The 19,508-nt window shown below is 47.6% G+C and overlaps 1 protein-coding gene across 1 annotated transcript in view; it reads right to left on the bottom strand.

The window, feature by feature from the left end:
* Nucleotides 1-14,530, bottom strand: part of NALF1 (NALCN channel auxiliary factor 1) — a 430,376-nt gene extending 415,846 nt beyond the window's left edge. The window contains exon 1 of the mRNA XM_066621343.1: nucleotides 13,868-14,530. Within this exon, the coding sequence (XP_066477440.1) occupies nucleotides 13,868-14,530 (663 nt within the window). The remainder of the gene's footprint in view (nucleotides 1-13,867) is intronic.
* Between the last annotated feature and the right edge of the window lie 4,978 nt (nucleotides 14,531-19,508).

Raw genomic sequence — 19,508 nt, 5'->3', positions numbered from 1 at the left:
GGTTCCCAAATTCCTACAGGGGAGTTGGGATCCAGGTGAGAATTTGCATGGGTGGGGAGAAGGGAAGCAACAGTGCTTCCAAAGGTCTTTTCTTTACTTACCTGGGGGTCAGCGCTGGCCTCCTGCAGGGTCCTGGAGGCTTGCAGCCCCCTCTGATCTTCTCCATGGCTGCTGTAAACAGCCCTTATCCCTGATCTAAAGCTACTTCCAGTTTTTGTGGGAAAACAGGAAATAGCATTAGATTGGAGATAAGGGCTTTTTACAGCAGCTACAGAGGAGTTCAGAGGGGGCTGCAAGCCTCCAGGACCCTGCAAGAGGCCAATGCTGTCCCCCAGGTAAGTATAAAAGGCCCTTGGAAATGGCAGCTTTGCAATCCCTGTGGCGCTGTCACTACCACTGGAGAAGAAACACTCCCCTTAAGGGGGATTGCCCTGCTTCCAGTTCTGCTGGTGGGTCACTACCCACCAGTTTGGGAACCACTGTACTAGAATATAGCTATTGTTTGTATCAAAGGAAGCGGTCTATGCTGACAGAGCAGTGGTCACAATGAGATTGTCTGAATGCATTTTATTATTCTTAACACCAGGGAATTGAACCCAGACAGAAGCTAGGACACTGTTCAGAGAGGCTTTTCTTTCAGTGTATCAAAACTGAACCTAAATCAAAAAAAATCTCAGAGCAGTCCTGACAACCAGGATTCAACTTCAAAGCACAAAAACCGATAACTAATTCAGTAACTGGAAATTCAGGAGATTTTTTAGAGTAGGGATTCCTAACTGGGGGTATCCATGCCCCTTGAGTATATGGCAACCAAATGGTGGGGTAAGGGATTCAAACTGTGAACAATTTTTTTAAAAATTGTTTTTAAATTAGACTATTAACTACCACCATTGTCAAAAAGGTGCTCTGTTCCTAGCTGTCCACGTGTTAATAGCTTGGTTTTGCTTGACATCTTTTGAGGTCATACTGATACCTAAAAGGACTGGTGATGAGGATGAGGATTTCAACAGTTTGGCAAAAGGTGCATGGGGATATATTGGGCAATCCTTTGGAGTCTGTAATCATAAAAAGGATAAGAAACCCTGCTTTAGAGGGATAGTGAAGACTCCTTTCTGTTCTAGCTTTATTTGGAAAAAGCCGTATTTTTCTATGAGCCATCTAGCCAGTGGTTCCCAAACAGATGGGTCAAGACCCACCAGCCAGGGAAGCACTGGCCTATGGGTAGGGAAGCACTACCTTTAAGGGGTGGGGAGGGGGGGAAGGCAGCAACACAATCCACAGGATCACACTACAGCTGGGGAAAGGGGTTTTTACTTACCTCCAGCCAGCACTAGAATCCTGGGAGCTCTGGGGAGCCCTCTGCAGGACTCCCCAAGCCTCTTTAAGTCTGTAAAAAGTGAGGAAAGGGGCACTTTTGGATTTGTCACAAAAACCAGAAGTACCTGTTTCCTATCTTTCAGATTTACAGAGGCTTGGGGAGCCCTGCGGAGGTCTCCTCAGACACACACCCAGATCTCCCAGAACTCCAGCAGTGACTGGAGGTAAGTGAAAAAACCCCTCCCATCCCCAGCAACAGCGTGATGCTGGGGATCACGTTGCTGCAATCCCCCCGCCCCAACAAATATGTGGGCCTCCTCCTAAGGAGGCCTTTGGGAACCACTAATCTAGACATTAGTGGAGGAAGAACTGAGAAGACTAGTAGGCAGGGCCTAGAACAGGTCATCCTCTTGGTGTTTAGGGAGAGATTTGGCCATCTACAGAATGCTATCTGGCAACAAGGCCTCATGTGAGGGGTTCTTGTTAATCACCTCCCTGTTATGGGCTTTTTATGAGCAAATGCTTTATCAAGCCAGGATATTTAGCAGTATTTCCATCCCAAATTAGCAAGTTCCCAAAGTAGCAAGTTACTACTTACAGCTGCTTTTTTCTCATGTCAGCTCCACTGCCCAGGAAAAGAATACAGGTTCACTCTCAGGCTGTGCAAGAAACAAGGCTAGCCAGGCCATAAGCAACCTCGGTAGGTATGGGAAGTGGCAGGAGCAAAACCAAATCCAGTACACCAGTACCTTTGCATGGTGCTGGCTAACCTGGCAGCTGTACTGCCCCAAGTGAGAGTGCAGTCCCACCAACAATTTTGGCATGAGCTGACTCCACAGAACTTAACCCCTCCCATCTTTTACCCTGCTGCCTTTGGACCAAATCCTATCCCATTTTCCAGTGCTGGTGCATCTGTGCCAATGGGGCGTGCACTGCATCCTAAGGTGGGGAGGCAGTCACAGAGACCCCCTCAAGTTATGGGAACATTTGTTCCCTTACCTTGGGGCTGCATTGCAGCTGCACTAGTGCTGGAAAGTTGGATAGGATTGGGCTCTGTATCACCTCTTTAAAAGGGAGAGGGAGGAGCAGCTAGACTTGCCAGCAAGTCTCAAGCAAAGGAAAGATTTCAATCTCCACCTCCAAGTGGCCTAGCTCTAAAAAGTCTCTACAACAAAAGAAGTCTCTTCATTCTCAACATACCTTTTGTGCATTGTGCCAAATACAAAGCACCTTGTATTAACATGCATCACACAGAACTGAAAATAAACCAGAATACAATTCAAACTCAGGAAGCAGTTTTCTCTTTTTATGATTATGACTGCTATCATTAGACCCTGGGAGCCTCAGGGGCCAATCCTATCCAACTTTCCAGTGCCGGTGCAGTGGCAATGCAGCCCCAAGGCCAGGAGACAAACATTTACCATGCGGAAGCCCTTTGTAACTAGCTCCCATCACAGAATGCAATGTACATCCCATTGGCATGGCTACACCAGGGCTGGAAAGTTGGATAGGATTTGGCTCTCAGTGGATTGAACTGAGCGGCCTCTCACTTTACAAAGGATTCACTTTACAAGCAAATCACTTAACAATGGACACTTCATAGTCTAAAAAAGGGGGGTTCATATGCAATAAGTTATTCATTTCACTAACAGCTGACATCTACAGGACCTCAGGAGTGATAGATAGGCCAATCAGCTATGAAAATGCAAGTATTTGGTACTGTCTCAGCCAATAGCATGTTTCTAACACTGTGGCTGTATGCATGTAGGAAAGGATACAGCCAATGCAAACACAAGCCTTCTAGTTAGAATCTGAGGAGGTAGCAGCATTTGTAACATCATGGTTATGCACACAGAAGGAAGGATACAGCCTCGTAATTTGTGTTTTATCACTAAACATTGTGTAAACTTTTAATCATGGCCCTAAAGACTGCTGTAAGCACCTTTTAAATCACCTTTCAGAAAGGGAAGTTCTGTGACAGAAACTTCAGCTTCCAAGGTCATGGAATGAATTACCAAAAAAAAAAAAAATGCATTATTGGGTTCACATTACAATATTTTCACAATATAGTAGTGTCTCCGAAACAAATTACCATTGTAAAACAAGGGTCCACTGTACTTGCATCAACTCCTTGAGGATATCAATCAAGAATGATTTTAAATTAACTATTTGCTGCAGTGATATTTGTGTGACTCGTGCAAGGAAAGCGCCCTACAGGTAGACCACAGCTGCGATACAAGGACATCTGCAAGAGGGATCTGAAGGCCTTAGGAGTGGACCTCAACAGGTGAGAAACCCTGGCCTCTGAGCGGCCGGCTTGGAGGCAGGCTGTGCAGCATGGCCTTTCCCAGTTTGAAGAGACACTTGGCCAACAGTCTGAGGCTAAGAGGCAAAGAAGGAAGGCCCATAGCCAGGGAGACAGACCAGGGTCAGACTGCACTTGCTCCCAGTGTGGAAGGGATTGTCACTCCCGAATTGGCGTTTTCAGCCACACTAGACGCTGTTCCAGAACCACCTTTCAGAGCACGATACCATAGTCTTTCGAGACTGAAGGTAGCCAACATGATGATATTTGTGGCTTATTATCAGTTAAAATCAGTTTTGGCACCCACCATGTGCATCCTACCATGCAAAATTTCATAATGCTGATATAATGTCAAAGGCAAGAGTCTATGAATTCTTACTGGGCTTGAGAGCTCCAGTAGTGAGGGGGTAGTTTGGTGTACGTGTGTGTTAGTTTGATGGGGAGGTATTGTTATGAACACAATCTAATATATGGATTTTACATCAAAACTTTGGAGAAGGCATTATCTTCCTCGCTATGTTGGCAATAGTATTTGAAAGTATTATATCCTGTGTGGTGGATTACACTAGAACAGTGGTTTTCAACCTTACTCGTGCCACAACCTCAAAAGATAAAAGTATAAGACTGGGGACCCACTGCCAATCCCACCCTGCTCCTGGGACCCAATCTTCCCAGCCCTTCCCCTGACCACCCTGTTTCCCTCCACCTCTTGTATTTTCACAACTCTGTGAGGAAGCAGAGCAGGGCTGGCCTTAGGAGCTGCAGAACAAGACAGCGGCTGTGCAGGATGAGATCAGGAACTCCGTTTTGATAAGGCAGCACCATTATTGGATTGGGTCCAAGCCCTCCTTTGCACAGGCTTTGAAAGGTTGCTGTGACCCCTTCCCCCCCCCATGAGGCTTTGTGACCCACAGGTTGAAGAAACTGCACTAGAAGTTTCTACCACTGGTCACCAAAATTAAATTTATGGTTCTCACTGGCGATATGGCAATGTATTTGCAGATCCCAGTCAAAAGTAACTTACTATATACAAGCTTGGGAAAAGTTGGAACAATAATTGCTTATCCAAGTCAATGCTTATATTGTTCTGAAACAATATGCTTCAGAGAATTATGCTCTATTTTCTATGATTTCTTGACAATGTGTTGTCTGTTCCTTACATAAATTGATACAGATATTAATACTTCATATTAATAATTAATGCTGCCACTGTACTTTTCCATTATTGTAATAAAAACGTAATTTACGTCTTACATTTATACCGAATTCTTTTTCTATATTTCTTACACCCCTTGGCAGAAAAAATAAAAATGCTTCAAAATCAGTTGCAGTGCCAATAATAACAACTTGCCCATGAGTAAAATGCTCACTGATTTTCTTTGGAACTAAAAGTGCAATCCAAAGCACTCTAACTAGGCAGCAAGCCCCATTGAGCTCAGTGGGACTCACATCTGAGTAAACATGCTTAGGACTACACAGCATGTGTGTTTTGCACTTGGACCTTGATAAGATTTTGCCATCTGAACCTGGTTGCTTGTTTTTAAGAATTAATTTCTGATGCGGTTCTCTCAGCTCACAATATTCAGTGAAAAGCCTTAATATTTCTATGATTTTGCATCAAGATACTCAAGCTGTAGTGTGCGGATGAAACCAGCCCTCTTCTGTCTTGACCTTTGCACCTCCCTCAAAGCCTGCAATAATTCAGTCCAGCCTTGCTTGCGATTTAGGACTCAATTCTATCCATGTGCGATGATGCAATGGCACCAGCACAGCCTCCACTGCACTGCGCAGGGGACTTTTGGCTGCTAGAGTTCTCCTCGGGGTAAACTCCAACAGCCACTATGGGTCAATGTGAACCTGCAGCAGTTCAATCATTGGCACAAGTTCGCGTTGACCCACGATGGTGAATCAGGCCAGAAAGGGGGTTGGAATTCAGCTGCTGCCACCGATCTCAAGCCTGATACTCCCTCTTCCCAACTGCTTTACCACCCTGTTCTACCCACCCCTCCACCATTCTGTCCAACCCCTGCCCCATTTAACCCCTTCCCCACCAAACCCCTCCACCAGCTTACCTCTTCTGGTGGGTCTTCATAGATCTACTGGCACAAGTGGGAAGGCTCCAGCCTTCCCGCTGGCACTCTGGCAGTATGTGACCATGATTTATGACTGCTTCACAGCAGCTAGCACCAGTGGTATGTGCAGTCCACCAGTGCTGCAGCCCAGTAGGATTAGGTTGTTCGTTGCAGCCCCGTCTTTGCATGACAATCATTCAAGCATCAATCAGATGCAGAGTTTCTAATGGAAACGGGAAACTCAACAGTTTTCCTCAATGTATAAAAGCGGAGTGGGTAACAAAAAAGGTGCCTATCCATTCCAGCAATAGCCTTCATTTTGCAGTTGCATCATATAAGGAAGAGCCCATAGCTTAGCACATATGTTTTACATGCAGAAAGCCCCTGCTTCAATCCTCAACTTCTCCAAAAAATACTTAAGGTAACATGACTGGAAAGGAACTCTACCAGAGATCTTGGTAAGCTACTGCTAATCGGATTAGACCAGGGGTTCTCAAACTACTTACTTTTGTGATCCACTCCATCATCTGTTGTGAATCTGGGTCCTAGCCAAGGCCAAGAAGCTGCAACCTAACATGGTGAGCAACTTGGAAGTTGCCTCCAAGTCAAGCCAGTGTGCAACCTGCTTCAGTGGCCACAGTGTGCCATAGTTCTCAAACTGTGAGTTGCAACACCAATTTTTGACCTGGAAGCAATGCAGCATGGCCAATGAAACTGTTTGTGCACCTGAGTGACCCAGAAGCAACTTGCAGGTCACACAGCAAGTTAAGTGCAGCTTCCTGGTCGTAGGGCCTGCGACTCACCAAAAATCAGATCGCAATCCACTGGTGGGTTGCAACCCACAGTTTGAGAAACACAGAACCAATAATAGTCATTAATGCTGAACTGGCAGCCCAAACCTAACCAACTTTCCAGTGCTGATACAGCCACAATGCAGCCCCAAGGTAATGGAACAAACATTCCCTTAACTTGAAGCAGTGGCAGTCCTGGTCCCAGCACCGCCTGGGGCCATGACCACAGGCTGCCACCTCCCCATTGGCTGAGCTGCCACCCCCCCCCCACTGATGGGCTTCCACCCCCTGCCTCCCTTCCAGAGGTCGCACGCACCCTCCCTGTCCCTACAAAGGCTTTAGAAAGGCCTCGGAGGGCCAAAAAAATCACTTCCTATTTCATGGTGGAAACCTGAAGTAATTTTTTATTCCCTTAGAAGGCATTCTGAGGGCCAGAGAAGCCTTCCCAGCCCTTAGAAAGCCTTCTAAGAACATAAAAAGTCACTTCCGATTTCCTCCATGAAACAGGAGGAAATGTTTTTCCTCCTTTTTTCATGTTTTTCCATGAAAATGTTTTTTGGCCCTCCAAGGCCTTTACAAGGCATTTGGAGGGTTGGGGAGGCAGGGTGCTGTTTTCCCGGCCCTTAGAAAACCTCTGGGCAAAAGGCCCTGAGTGCCTGCCTGAGAGGAGTGAGGTGGGGCACCGCGGGGTAGATGGTGCTACAGTGCTGTTCCCCCCCTCCGGCCTGGTGCCCAGGGCATTTGTCCCCCTTGCCTCTCCTCAGATATGTCACTGCCTTGAGGAGGCCTCTGTGACTGCCCTCCACCAGAGAATGCAGAATATTGACATGGCTGCATCAGCACTGGAAAGTTGGTTAGGACTGGCATGTCAATGACCAGTGGATCTTTCACCATAAGGCTTTAATATGTTCAAATATATAGGTCAAATCTAGGTGTGTGCTGACCAAGAGAAGGAACAAGAGCCATGAACATGCCCAAGTATGTGTACTTGGAAGGAAGATAAACTTGTACGCCTGTAGAAAACACTTCATTCTGCCCAGCAACAATGAATGTTGCTGGGTATGGTTCAACAGCAAGATTAAAATTAGTGATACACACAAATAAAATGTGTATTTATTTATGCCCCACCTTTTCCCCGATTACTGGGACACCCAAGGAAGCTTACAAAATTCCACAGATCACAATAATGCCCACTCCTGCTTTCATCCCTTAACTCTGGGTAAGGAGTAACAAAAAGAGATACCACAAAATGCAGTTGTCTTAGTATACCTTTACCTGATTTCACATTGAAACATTGTAAAGAAAAGTTCAGAAATGAACCAATTGATAACCTATCAATGGGCCAATTTTAGGATATGAGAAACCTATCCTCATGCCATTGTTATTGACTCTGAGTTTTCCCATTGTCTTTTGGTGCAATGAAAATACTGAGATGCCTTCATGCTTTAGGACACTGGTGATTTAGCATAAAAACAAAACTATTAAATGTGATTGTTGCAATATATCATGTACCCAGACCAAGGCATGGGAGCATTAAATTCAGATGAAGATCCGTAGTCTAGTGGTTCAAAAAAAGCACTTGGGAACCTCCATCACTGAGAAGCTGCCCAGCTTGGGGGAAGTCTGCAGCCCTGGAAGATTTATACCATTCTGATCTCTGGTGCCACCAGATTTCTCAGGCTAAAGTTTACAAGATGTAGAAAGAATGTTCCAGCGGAAACAGTCTATAACCCCGTCCTCTGATAAGCAATTCTAGAGGCACAGGAAGCAGGGATCCACAAGCCAACTGTTCTAACCTGATAGTGCCTTGACATAACACCACAGTGTTACCAAGGTAGATTACAACTTCTGATGATAAAAGACAAAATTGAAGACGAAAATTTAAAATCATCTGTTTTGAAAGTAGAAACTAAAAATATCTTTGCAATAATTCTCACATTCATATGTTTCTCATATTCATTTTGTATCACATTCATTTTGTATCACAATTTTCAAAAACATGAATGTTTACAGGTACTTTATGAGTTGCCTTAATTCTCACTTAACAACTACCAAAAACTTGCTTCACTGCAGAACTATACTATTATATACAAACTTAAGAAAGTTTTGGATGTATTGATTTATGTTTATTTTTATGCTTCTTTTCCTTCAAAAATCTCGAAGTGACTCACACAACCTAATCCTAACTCCCCATACAAAGATGCTGTAGTACCAACAGGGTGCCCTCTGTATCCCACGTGGGAGTTTCACCCTCTGGAAGCCTTCTCAGGGTAAGAGAACATTTGTTGCTATAAATATCAATATACTATTATTAATTGTATTCACTTAACTATTTAGGAAACTTATACTCATATTTTCACTTAAAATAAAACTCAAGAAAATTCATAAGAATAAAATCCCAAACATAATCAAATAAATTGAAAGCAAAAGCATTAAAGGAAATTACAAAAGCAGGAGAAAACCAAACCAACAACCAAGATCCAGCAAAAAGCCTCAAGAATCCAAGTAATTCCACATCCGATACAAATGCAAATATTTATCTCTAACATCAATCTCTGTTGTAATGCTTAATTAGTATGTTTTTTATTGCCAGTGAAAATCATACAGTCAAGTCAGTGAATCACCTAAATCTGTCCAATAAATTAGATTTATTGGTTCTAGAATATGAGAGCCGGGGCTAGCCGAAGGCCTTGACAAATTCTGCTCCCCTTACCTGATAATGATGCACCAGCATCTGCCCCCCAACCCATTCTCCAACATTCTAGCTCGTCATTCTTCTCTCCATTCTTCCTCTCTCATTTCTTTCTCTCTGTACCCCTCTCCATCTTCCAAGGCAGGGAGTGGAAGGAGACGGAGGAGTACAGGACACAAGTTAGCAGACAGAGATAGGCACCCTCCACCAAGCTTTTGCCTGAGGCAACCACATCATGGATGGGCCAGCCTTGTTTAGGCTGTCATTAAGGAGGTTGGCAAAGGACGGAAACTCCCCCAGGTCTCACACATACAGGGTCAACACTGACAAATAGTATACTCTAATTGAGAAGAGAAGGAAAGGTGGTCTCAAAGTTCCCAGGTCTCTTAAAACGCAATCCTATACATGTCTACTCAAAAGTCTTTTGTTCAATGAGACTTACTCCCAGGACAGTTTGTATAAGCTTACAGCCTTAGAGCCCAATCCTATGCATATCTACTCAGAAGTAAGTCCCATTAGAGTCAATGGGGCTTACTCCCAGGAAAGTGTGGATAGGATTGGGCTGCCACTACCCAATTCTGTTCCTCACCATTGGCACCAATGCAGCTGCGCATTGCAGTGGGGGAAGCAACCAGACAGCCAGTAAGAGGTAAGTAAAAATATTTTTATAATATTTTCAGTGTACCCCAGTAGGCTGCCCAATCACCTGTGGGTCTCTTTGGATATAAACAAGGCATTTTACTGGCATATGTCCAAGAAAAGAAAAGGAGCAGGCAGCCTATAAAAGTGGGGGTAGGGTCCTGGAGCAAGGCACTGCCACTGGAATCCACCCCCACCTCACTCTGTGCCCTTCCCCATCCCTGCCCCCCAAACACCCCTCCCCATGATTAGGATTACCAGATACAAAGGGGGACAGAGCGCCTGTACCTTTAACCATTGTGGAGAAGAGGGAATTTTGGCAGGTACAACTTTTTAAATGGAGCTGCACCTGCCAAAATTCCCTTTTCTATACAATGGTTAACGGTATAGGCATTCTATCCCCCTTTGTATCTGGTAACCTTACCCATGATCTCCACCAACTCACCATCACTAGTGGAGACTTCTGGCGCCAATGATGCACATGCCATGTCGCTTCCTATTTGCTGTAGCCCAGATGTGCATGATGGCAGCACTGCTTTTGTGCCTCTATAAGTGGCCTTGCATTGCCAGAATACTTTTTCTAGTAGCACAAGGCCTTGAGGTCTTAAAATAATCCTGATTTTATTCATCAGATCCATTAAACAAATATCAAGGGTATACCCTGAAATTAATAACATATTTTTAATGAACTGTGAGCTGTGGCAGCAAAAATATTATTCTAGTTCAGAATAACGATATAATAGCAAGTTATCTATAGGTTGTTTGCCACACAGAAAAGATAGCTAAGGCTACAATCCTGCGCACCCTTATCTGGAAGTAAGGCTCCAATCTTATGCGTGCCACCTGCTGGTAGTGAGCCTTCTACGCCATAAACTGCCATGCTATTGCATCACCCACTGCTCACCAGAGCAGGTAAGTCAGCAAGGGAGTTGGGAAGGGTGGGGCAGGGCAGAACAAGGGTAGGGAGGGACATAACAGGGCAGAAGGCCGGAGGCAATGGAGGAGAGTGGTGGGCAGATCAAGCCTGGGAGGGGGTGGGATTGGTGGCTCTGGTGCACACTGAATCCTATCCCCCTTCCCAGACCCGACCCCATGTGAACCTACAACAGCTATTCAGTTAGTATAAGTCCAAAGCATACCCACCTGTGCCATAGAGGCTTACCCCCAGGAAAGGGAATTACCTTACCTAGAGATGCCCCCCCATCATATGCCATTTTAGCACTTTTGCTTCAGTGGGCAGCAAAGGGTACGATTGGGCCATTTAGTCCCATTAAGCACAGTCAGACTTACATCTGAGTAACCACACAGAGGATTGAGCTACAATTTTAAAAAAATACACATTAGAAATGAAACATGAGAAACATGACTTCTGTGTGTCATAATGAAATAATATCAAAGCTAAGCAATACTAAGAGTCTTTGCCAATTACTGTTGCCAATACACAGTATTCCTAGAATATCTTAATTTTCAGAAGGAGCATCAGCCATGCTGTAGTTTCTACTTTCCAATTGCTCTTTAATGCTACTTGGGTAGGAAGAAATTAAAGACATGACAGAATACAAATGCTACAAGGGATGGTATGCATAGTAAGTATCATTGATTTTGTCATCAAGTACAAATTGTAAACTGGAAAAAAACAGTCTCTTGTCTGAAATGGAAACTGCTTTAACAGCTTTGCTGTTTAGATCCATGCCGATTAATCTTGTTTCCTTTAATATACAGCAAAAGGTGGCCTCTGACACACCGAACAATTAAATGAGACATAGTGTGGCCTGGATGTGGAACTCCAGCTTATATAAGTGCTACCTAAAGCAGAACCATAACAAAATGTCACCTAGACCAAAAGAAACATATTGAGTTATTCCAGAAACTTCCCTAATATGAAATTGCTATATTATTTTCGTTTATGGTCTTTGAGCACATCTAAGCATTATATTAAAGGAGGTCTGTACAGCTTGTAATAGACCACTTTCCTAAAATAAGAACCTCAGGCTACATAATCATCAGAACTACACAGTTATATCGGACAGTCAGAATATTGCAGTTACTTTCTAATATGTTAACTAATTCACATGAGTCATAAATATTATTAGCCATTACAGTGGCTACTGGTTAGAGATTAACTTCATCAAATGTAAGGATTTGTTACAACCAGAAAATTGGGAAGGGGGGAACACCCAGAACACATTGATATTATAGGTTCGTCAAGCTCCATCATAGATCATATTACATCCAGTACCATGGACAGCGCCAAGAACCTCCAGCACCATGGACAGCGCCAAGCATGTGCAAGCCTGCAGAATACTGTTACATCTCATAGCACTCCTTACAGACTTTGCAGCTTAACCAAATAAAATAGCTGCTGCTGAGAAATTGACTCAGAATACTAATACAAAACAGTTTCTCATTTTGCTTTAATACTAAGCAGTTCCTTATTTTTGACACACAGGTAACTCCCTGAACTCTTAAAGGTACTACTGAAGAAGTTAAACTGCTGCTTGCATCCTAATAACTTCTGCAACCTGAATGCTTTTGTACTGTCGCCTCCTTTGTAAATAAAGGTAATATGTTCAATGTCAACCTTTAAAATTATTGTAATAAAACTGTTGACCTTGTAAAAGAAAAAGGTGGTTTTCTTGGCAGCCAAATACTCTCACCAAACATCATTCTTATGTATTCTTATGAGACAAATTAAATGGCTCATACTAATTAGGTGTATCTAAAGTTACAAAATTCAAAATTCCTTTAGATGCTCTAAGATTTAATCGTGGAGATAAGCCTTAAAGAAAATACAGTAATTCAGATGAATAATCCAAGGATGCTTCCTTGGAACTAGTTTCTATTAAAATCAATTGGACTTATTTAATATGCCCATAATCAGAGTTTTATTTGGCTATTTTTAAAAAAAACTGCTATAGTCCCTAGGATTTTTAAGCACCCAGACAACCATTAGTTTTGCAAACTGGGCAAAGCTATTCACATTTACTCTGAAGTAAGGCCATTGTTTTCATTGGGGCTTACTCACAGGATAGCAACCTGAGAAACATGTCAGCCCGCGAACAGCAACAAAAAGACAGCACTTTCTCCAAAATACAAGGCAAAATGGGAAATCAGCCACCTACAAAGAGCAACAAGTCAACCACTAAGACTCTGCCATCACTGTTTTTCCAAGGCAGCTTACTTGCAACCTGCCATAAATGTGGAGCAAGTCCCAATTCCAGAGATTAGACAGCGCAGACTTGAAACACTGACACGAACATAGAAGAAGAGGAAGAGCCACACGGGACTACTTCCTTTCCTCTCTGACTCAATTACCACACTCTCTAGGACTCCCCAGATAATTGCCAAGCTTTGATTCCCCCACGTTCCCAGAAACACTTTAAACATCCGGCGTGCGGAGCCTGCACAGCCAATATCCAACCAGGCTATCCTTCCCAGAAAGCACTCGACCAGCTAAGCAGCTATTCGGGACGGTTCATTCCGGTCATCAGAGGCTGGTGGGAAGAGAAAGGAACGCCAAACGGATGTCTTTAAGCGGCGGATGGTTTCGGAAAGCTCTTCTTGGACGCGCGCACATAAACCCAAAGAGAGAGGCTGTGCCTAGAAAGTTCAGAACTCAACTCCATCACAACAATCCCACCGGTCCAGCCACTAAAAAGTTGTGCACAACACCAGGCGCATGACAGACATACAGACAGCCTTTCTTCCCAGCTGGGTGAACAAACCGAGGTGGCAGGACTGGATCGTGTAAGGATCAGGGAGAGCCCACTGCCCGTCACATCTCCCCACGCTCCACTCCCCACCTGGAGCACACGCGCCCTTCTTGGGTCCAGCTCACTGGCACGCAGCCCCCTCTTCCCTGCCAAGCCGCATGCCAGCCCCTGGCAGAGGCAGGAGTTCACCGCACGTGGAGAAGGAAGGGGGAGCCGGAGGATGGGCACCCAGCGAGATCCCAAGCCGGGCAGGTTGGAACGCCCAAGTGCAAGCAGCACCAGCACCGGCACCGGCAGGATCAAGCCCAGCCGACCCCTGCAGACACAGCGGGCCCTACCTTACAGTCCTCCGGGCCCGACTTCACCGAGTACTCCTCCGCCTGCAGGTACTTCTGGAGGACGAGCTCGAACTCCCGGTAGCGGTCCTGCGCCTGCTGGTCGTAGCTGTGGAACGCCAGGACGCAGCGCCGGCAAGCGCCCAGCCAATCCTCGTCCCTGCGGCGGCCCTCGCCAACCCCGTCCCCGTCCCCGGGGCAGCCCTGGCCGTCGAGGTCCTCCTGGTCCAGGGTGCAGTTCAGGGTGTCCGGGCGGGCGAGCCCGGCGAAGAGCTCGCGCAGCGTGTAGGCGTCGCAGAAGGGCAAGTGCAGCTCCGCCTGGGCCGAGGAGGCGCCGCCGCCGGGCTGCAGGCGGCGGCAGGCAGCCTCGGCGTCGCTGCGCGGGCTGAAGCACTGGCCGGCGGGGCTGCCGCTGGGGGCCGCCGCCCCCTCCATGCCCTGCGGCTGGTGCTGGTGCCGGTGCCGGTGCCGGAGGCGCCCTGCGGCCACCTGCCTGGCCTCAACGCAGAGCCACAGGTGGTCGGAGAGCAGCACGGTGAAGAAGAGCAGCGAGGCCAGCGACAGGCGCCATTTCTGCGCCCGCTCCGAGTCGGCGAAGGGCTTGTCGGGCTCCCGCGGGCCGAAGCACACGCCCGAGCCGGCTCCTCCCGGGGGGCGGCTGCTCATATTTCGGGAGCGCGCAGCCCCGGCCGGCTCCACAGCGAGGGGGGCTCCGCAGCCGGGCTCGACGACGGCCCCACGGGCATGGATTCCTCGGGGCGGCGGGGCGCCAAGCTCCCCCCTGCCTGGGCGAAGGGCGGCGGTGCTGCTGCGCTGGGCCGGGCCGGGCCGGGCCGTCCTTCGCCTGCCTGCCTGCCTGCCTCTCCGCCCGTCAGCCGGGCATGGTCACAGCGCGGGCCCCCATCGCGGCGCCGGCGCGGCCGGCAGCAGCCCCCCGCTCCCCGCCAGGCGCCGCATGCCGCGCTCGGCCGCCCCACCCCCTCTCCTCAGGGCCGGCCGGAGCCCCCGCTAGCCCACGACGCGCGCCCGGCGGGTGGCCGCCTCCTCCCGCTGCTGGAGTTGCCGGAACTGCTGCGGAGCGCGGAGGCTGCTGCGGCTGCCACGGAGGCTCTGGCTGCGGCTGCTCTGCCTGCTGCCGCTGCTACTGCTGGTGCCGCTGCGCTGCGGCTGCGGCTGCGGCTGCTGCTGCTGCTGCTGCGGAGGCTCCCGCCGGGCACGGCGCCCCCCGGCTGGCGGCGCGGATCTGGCTGCCTCCTGCCGCCCGGGGGCCCCCCTCATCTTGGGGCCCTGCGCCGCTAAGTTGCCGCCATCTTCGTCCGGGAGAAGCACTTTTCGGGGGGGAGAGCGCGGCCCTTTGCGTCATCTCCTCCTGCGCCGCCAGCCTGGCGCATTGGCGGCGGCGGCGGCGGCGGCTCGCTCTGCCTCCCCTCGGCCGCGGGAGGGGGAGAGGGAGGGGAGCGCCCGCCGCGCTCTGCCTCCGCTCGCGGGAGCCCCGGGCCAGCCCAGGGGGAGCCCTCCTCCTCCCGGCACTCCGCAGTCCAAGGACCACCGTGGGCGGGTGAGTGCCCGGGGGGCGCCTCGCCTGCTGCGGCAGGGGGTCGGAGCGACGGGCCCCCGCCCCCCCGGCCCGCACTGGGAGCGCACCTCGTGGCCATCCATCAGCCCAGCCCAAGAGCCGCCCAGCGGGTCTTCCTCCTGCTGCTGCTGCTGGGACCGGCCACGGACTTCGAGGCGCGCTCCACGTTCTACGCGCTCCTGTGTGTCGGAAGGGGAAGCAGCACAGCAGCGGCGGGAGCCTGCAGTCTGGAGCGGGTGGCGGAGCCTGCTCCGCTCTGCAGGGCCCCCTCCCAGCTGCTGGTCCACCCGGAGGTGAGGAAACCCCGAGGAGGAAGCAGCAACCCCCCCCTCCGCGCGCGACCCCCACTCGAGCCCCGCTCGGGTCCAGGCACTCTCCGCTCCCGCTTCCACAGACCAGGCTGGCTGCCTTTCTGCAGCTCGGGGGGGAGCCTCGGCAAACGGCTGCCGCTGTAGCTGTCCACCGCAGTGGTGCTGAACGGATAGCAACTCCGTTCATGCATGCGGGGCTCCGTGCCTGGCTGCCCTGCATGCTTGTGTAGCTCCATGCCTGACCCCACCGCTTCTCATTCCAAGGACCTCAATGATTTACCCAGACCATGTGCTTTGGACCACAATCCTAGCCACACTTACCTGGGAGTAAGCCCCCTTGACTACTATGAGACTTACTTCCAAATAGACGTGCACAGGATTGGGCTCTGACAGCCCAATCCTAGGCATGTCTAGCCTGGCCTGAAGTAAGTCCCATTAGAGTCAAGGAAAGCGTGGATTGGATTGGGCTGTAAGGCACTCCCAATATCTTTCCCTTGGATGATATCCAAATATAGAGGATCTTCCTCTTAACCTCTTTCTGGTGCTGTCAAGTCACCTCACTGTAAATGTGTACAATCCCAGGATTCAGTGGGGATGGCGGACTGTTTCTGCTCATCCTGCAGGGACATGTCATAGACATGCCTGTCTACTCAGAAGTAAGTCCCAGTATAGTTAATGGGCTTACTCCCAGGAAAGTGTGGATAGGATTGTAGCCCCAGTCTCAGAAGTATCACTGTGGAAGAAAATGGGTGAAAAACGAGAGCAAAGAAACACTCCTTGGTATGTACATAAGGGGGCAGGTTTTGGAGCAACACAGAATTCTTTTTCCTCCCAGAATTCAAGATTCCCATTTGAAGAAGTATGCTGGGCAACACCAAAACTGACTGTCCTATCCTACCAATAAAGAGAATGCACTGAATGAACCATTTACAATTGTGTCTTTAGGACCAAGAGGGCAGATATTTTTATATTGTATATTATGCATTCCTCAACCACATATAGAGTCTCTACGCAAGCACTGTGCATAAGTTGCAGCCTCGGGCACTGCCCGTTTTCATGCTGTCTAGACTCTTTATTCGGCAAGTAGCTTTCAAACATTTTGAGGCACCACAACACAAGCTCTTCAGTAACATCAGAAGGATATTCAGGAGTTGAATCCAGCAATAATCATCTGGCAGTGTTCAAAATAAAGACTGATATGCACAGTTACTTAGAAACAAATGTAGTATGTACTCCCAAATAAGTACGCATAGGATTGCAACTTAATTATTCCAATGGCATTAAAGAATTAAAGGCTCTATTTGCCAAAATACCCCTAACCCACATCTTTTCAGTTAGTAATCTCCAGTTAATATATATTTTCTATACTTACTACAAAAATGCAATGTTTTTATGGACTTTGAGGGCCAGGATATATAAAAAAAAATTCTGCACCGAGTTAAAGATATGGAGCCAGTCCCAATGGAATAATAAATTATTTGGATTAGATAGCCAACTTTTTTTAATGCACTCCTTCTGTCCTTTCCAGGTTGAACTGAAGGAGAAAGTCCTTTTTTTATTTCCAATGAAATTTTGCCTTTTTCTCCTGTAGACACATTTCATATGCTAAATTATGCCAGTGAGCAGTTTTTCCCCCCACAAAAACTACATAGGCATGTTGACCTGATTTTAATTCCAGTGTATCCCTTCTATGGGTTGTCATTAAGTTATTGCTTAGCAGATGGGAAACATACTACATTAATTAAGATCCATATGTCACAGAAGTTGTGCATAAATTTATATTTTGATAGACTAAATGAAAGGTAAAGAAATGCTTTTTAATATTACAAGAAGAGGCACGAGGTACTCACAATATCAACTGCAATATATGTCTCCATCTAGGCTTGAATAATTTCTCATTATCAAGGTTAAACCTGGAGGATCTGTATACACTCCACACTCCTGCAGCATCATTGTACTGTTACATGCCATAAGAATGTAAGATAAGTCCAGTTGGATCAGGCCAAATGCCCATGTAGTCTAGTATCCTGTTTCCCCAAAGTGGCCCATCAACTATCTCTGAGAAACTCACCAGCAGGTAAGAAAGCATGCTTCTCTCTCATCGTTGCTCACCTACTACAGATGTTCAAAGACATACTAGTGCTGAACCTGGAGGTAGAACATAGTCATTATGACTAGTAGCCATTGATAGACTTTACTTCCATGAATTTCTCCAATCCTTTTTTATAGCCCTCCAGGCAAGTGGCCATCACCACATCTTATGACAACAAATTCTGCAGGCTAATTATGCTCCATGTGACGTACTTCCTTTTGTACATCCTAATCCTAACTAAATCCCCCCCGTGTCAATGCAGTGGCACCAGTGCAGCTTGTGCTACATCCTATGGGGGGATTTCACATGTTGGAGATATCCTTGAGATAAGGGGACATTTGTTCCCTTGCCCCAGGGTAAGTCCCAGCAGCCACAATGGGGCAACTTGGGCCTGCACCAGCAAAATCACTGACGCAAGTCCGCATTGCCCTGTATCAGTGGATCATGTCCTGGAAGGGGGGTAGGATACCACACACACCAGTGCTGCCAATCCTGGGCCTGATCTGCTTACCTCTTTCCGGGGTTGTCGCAGACTACTGACCCCATCAGTGCCTAAGTGAAGTTGGTTTTTTTTGTTCCATTGTGCATCACATTACAGTTACTGACAATGCACTACATTTACTATTTGGTTGTCAATTCACTCAATTTGGAAAAGTCCTTTTGGAGCCTGTATTAGTTTTTTACCACTCTGAATAGTTGGTGTTATCTGCAGATTTGGCCACCCCTAATTCCAGAGCATTTGTGAACAAGTTATAAAGCATTGGTCCCAACACAAAGGACACCAGCACTGCAAAAATTGCCTTCTTATTCCTTCTTGCCTGCTTCCTTTTCTTACAGTCTATTATGTAACAATCCATAACACAGCTTGTTTTCTGATTCAGTGACTGCTGAGTTACTCAAGAAGCTTGAAAGACGTTTTTTGAAATTCCAAGTATACAATGTCAGCTTGATCATCTCTATCCACATGTCTTTTAATATTATCAAATAACTCTAAACCAGTGGTTCCCAAACTGTGGGTCTTGACCCACCAGTGGCGTCGTGGTCTGATTTTTGGTGGGTCGTGAACCTAACAGCTGACAAGGAAAATGTATTGAGCCCTATGGAAACTGAAACAGCAGTACATGTGCATTTACTTGTACATGTGAAGGAGCAGGTCCACAGCTTGGGGGTTCTCCTGGATCCACAGCTGCTCCTGGAGTCCCAGGTGGCAGCGGTGGCCAGGGGAGCCTTTGCTCAGCTTCGGCTGATTCGCCAGCTGCGACCGTACCTGAGCTGCGCGGACCTGGCCACAGTAACCCATGCCCTAGTGACATCTAGATTAGATTACTGCAATGCGCTCTATGTGGGGCTGCCTTTGAAGACGGTCCATAAATTACAACTAGTACAGAACGCGGCTGCTCGTGTGGTTGCCGGGGCACGTCGGTTTGACTCTGTCAAGCCGTTGCTCCGGTGGCTACACTGGTTGCCGGTTCTGTTCCGGGCCCAATTCAAGGTGCTAGTTTTAACTTTTAAAGCCCTTTACGGCTCAGGTCCAGGGTATTTGAGGGACCGCCTCCTTCCCTACAATCCGGCCCGTGCTCTTAGATCTTCTGGGGGGGCCCTTTTGACTGTGCCGCCACTAAGAGATGTGAGAGGGCTGGCGGCCAGGAAGAGGGCCTTCTCGGT

Source organism: Tiliqua scincoides, chromosome 3, assembly GCF_035046505.1.
Source record: "Tiliqua scincoides isolate rTilSci1 chromosome 3, rTilSci1.hap2, whole genome shotgun sequence".
Lineage (NCBI taxonomy): Eukaryota > Metazoa > Chordata > Lepidosauria > Squamata > Scincidae > Tiliqua > Tiliqua scincoides.
This window is presented reverse-complemented; position numbering and strand designations above follow the sequence as displayed.